Raw genomic sequence first — 1,785 nt, forward strand, 5'->3', positions numbered from 1 at the left:
ATGGCTGCTCCCGCCGAAAAGACCATTTCTGACCTCAGTGGTAAATGGGTTCTCGTATGCTGCTCTCCCCCCGCTTCCACATAATGTACCCCTGTATCTTGTCACTGACAATGGCTCGCAATAGAACAAGACTCTTTCCGACAGCTCTGAGCCTATCCTCAGCTTGCAGGGAATCGGATACCTCACTCGTAAGGGAATTGGCTTGGCCACCATCAGCCTTGATATCAACCAGTACAACGCCCCTCCCAAGCCCCCCAACACATCCACCGACGTTTTCACCCACATCGACATCACCCAGTCTGCCTCTGGCCTGAGCAGCACTCACGAGAACCGCTGTCTCGACTTCAACAACCGTGAGCACTCGGACTGGCTCTTCGGTGCCGTCAGGGGTCGATCCAGGTTCGTCACTCTCGATGAGATTGAGGATGACTTCCTCAAGACTGGCTGGCTTACCGAGGGCGATGGCAAGTTCATCCAGAGCATTGCTGAAAGCATCGACAACGGCTGGGTCGCCAATCAGATCTGGGGCTTCGAGGAGATCAACGGCGAGAGGAGATATGTGAGGCACATCTTGGTGACCAAGGGTGACAAGAGGGTCACCGCCAAGCTCATCTACGACTACCAGGCTTAGAGATGGGATTAATTACTCCAGAACACTACTTGACCTAGTATAGACGACTGACGGCCACAATGCCTAATTATTGCCCAGTCACTCATGCAATAGTTGCTCATGAGACAAATATAATTTGACAGACCGATATGAAGTCATCCTAAACTGAGTTCCCATGCACCAGTTGCACCACACAACATTTGTGTTCACCAATGTGTATTATTAACCCACATATCGCGCTATGTTGAAAGCAGCTTTCCTGCCTGGCTGGCTGGCCGTTATGAGCCTGCTGAAGTCCGTCGTGATGTCCAGGCCATTTATTTCCCTAACGCCCATCCATGATGCTTGGTACTTGTTTTTCTTTTGCCCCTTGCACTATATTCCCGCGGCCTTTGTTCCTCGGTATTTGGGTCCCAGCTCTGGCATTGATATCACATGCTAAAAATAACCACTTTACTCGGGTCTTCGCTTCACAAACTCCTCGAGGTCCTGTACTGTCGCGACGCCCAAGACGAACCTCCTCTTCTCATCCGTGATAACGGCGAATTCCTGCTTCCAGGGTCCATCGGGCACGCCTCCACGGAAAAAGTTCTCAAGGTCCTCGAGGGTCGTTTCCATCGTGATGACCTGGTAGGTACGGCCCTTGCGCTGGAAGCGTGTCATGGCGGCCGAGAGCTGATCTTCGGGCTTGACCTTGCCTGAGTCGAGAAGGGACTGAAGGTGAGGAATGGATATGTAACCTAGCAACGCGCGGGTGTCGGCATCGACGACGGTAAGATGCGTGTAGTCGCGCTCAAAGGCGGACATGAGGGCGAGAGAGATGGCATCGGAGGGGTTGAGTGAGAGTGCAGCCGGAGGGTCGAGGTCTTCGACAGTGGCCTGTGATGCATTAGCCGCAGCTCGAAGGAATGGCATTCTCCATAGAAGCTATCTCCCTATAGCCTGGAGCGCAAAGTGGTGTCATGAGAAGTACATACCCCACGATATCGAGAAGACCACTTTGTAACCAAGGGCCGTGTCGCACCCGATGTTGTGGTGGTGGTGGTGGCGGTGGTGGTGGTGGTAGTAGTTGCTATTTTACTTACAATAGCTATTATAAACTAGTCGGGAAAAGATTTTGGCAGCGATTGGTGCACACGCTGGTTCAAGTTGAAAGGTTGGTGAGCTGAAGCGAT

At 52.4% G+C, this 1,785-nt stretch overlaps 1 protein-coding gene across 1 annotated transcript; it reads left to right on the forward strand.

Annotated features, from left to right (window-relative positions):
• FTJAE_7374 (uncharacterized protein) lies at positions 1–631 on the forward strand (the record flags this gene model as incomplete). The annotated part of the gene is made up of 2 exons (XM_037354085.1): positions 1–54; positions 125–631. 2 exons carry the CDS (start codon positions 1–3, stop codon positions 629–631), a joined length of 561 nt encoding a protein of 186 aa, XP_037205554.1.
• Between the last annotated feature and the right edge of the window lie 1,154 nt (positions 632–1,785).

The sequence above is a fragment of the Fusarium tjaetaba genome, assembly GCF_013396195.1.
Source record: "Fusarium tjaetaba strain NRRL 66243 chromosome Unknown NRRL66243_c0000149, whole genome shotgun sequence".
Lineage (NCBI taxonomy): Eukaryota > Fungi > Ascomycota > Sordariomycetes > Hypocreales > Nectriaceae > Fusarium > Fusarium tjaetaba.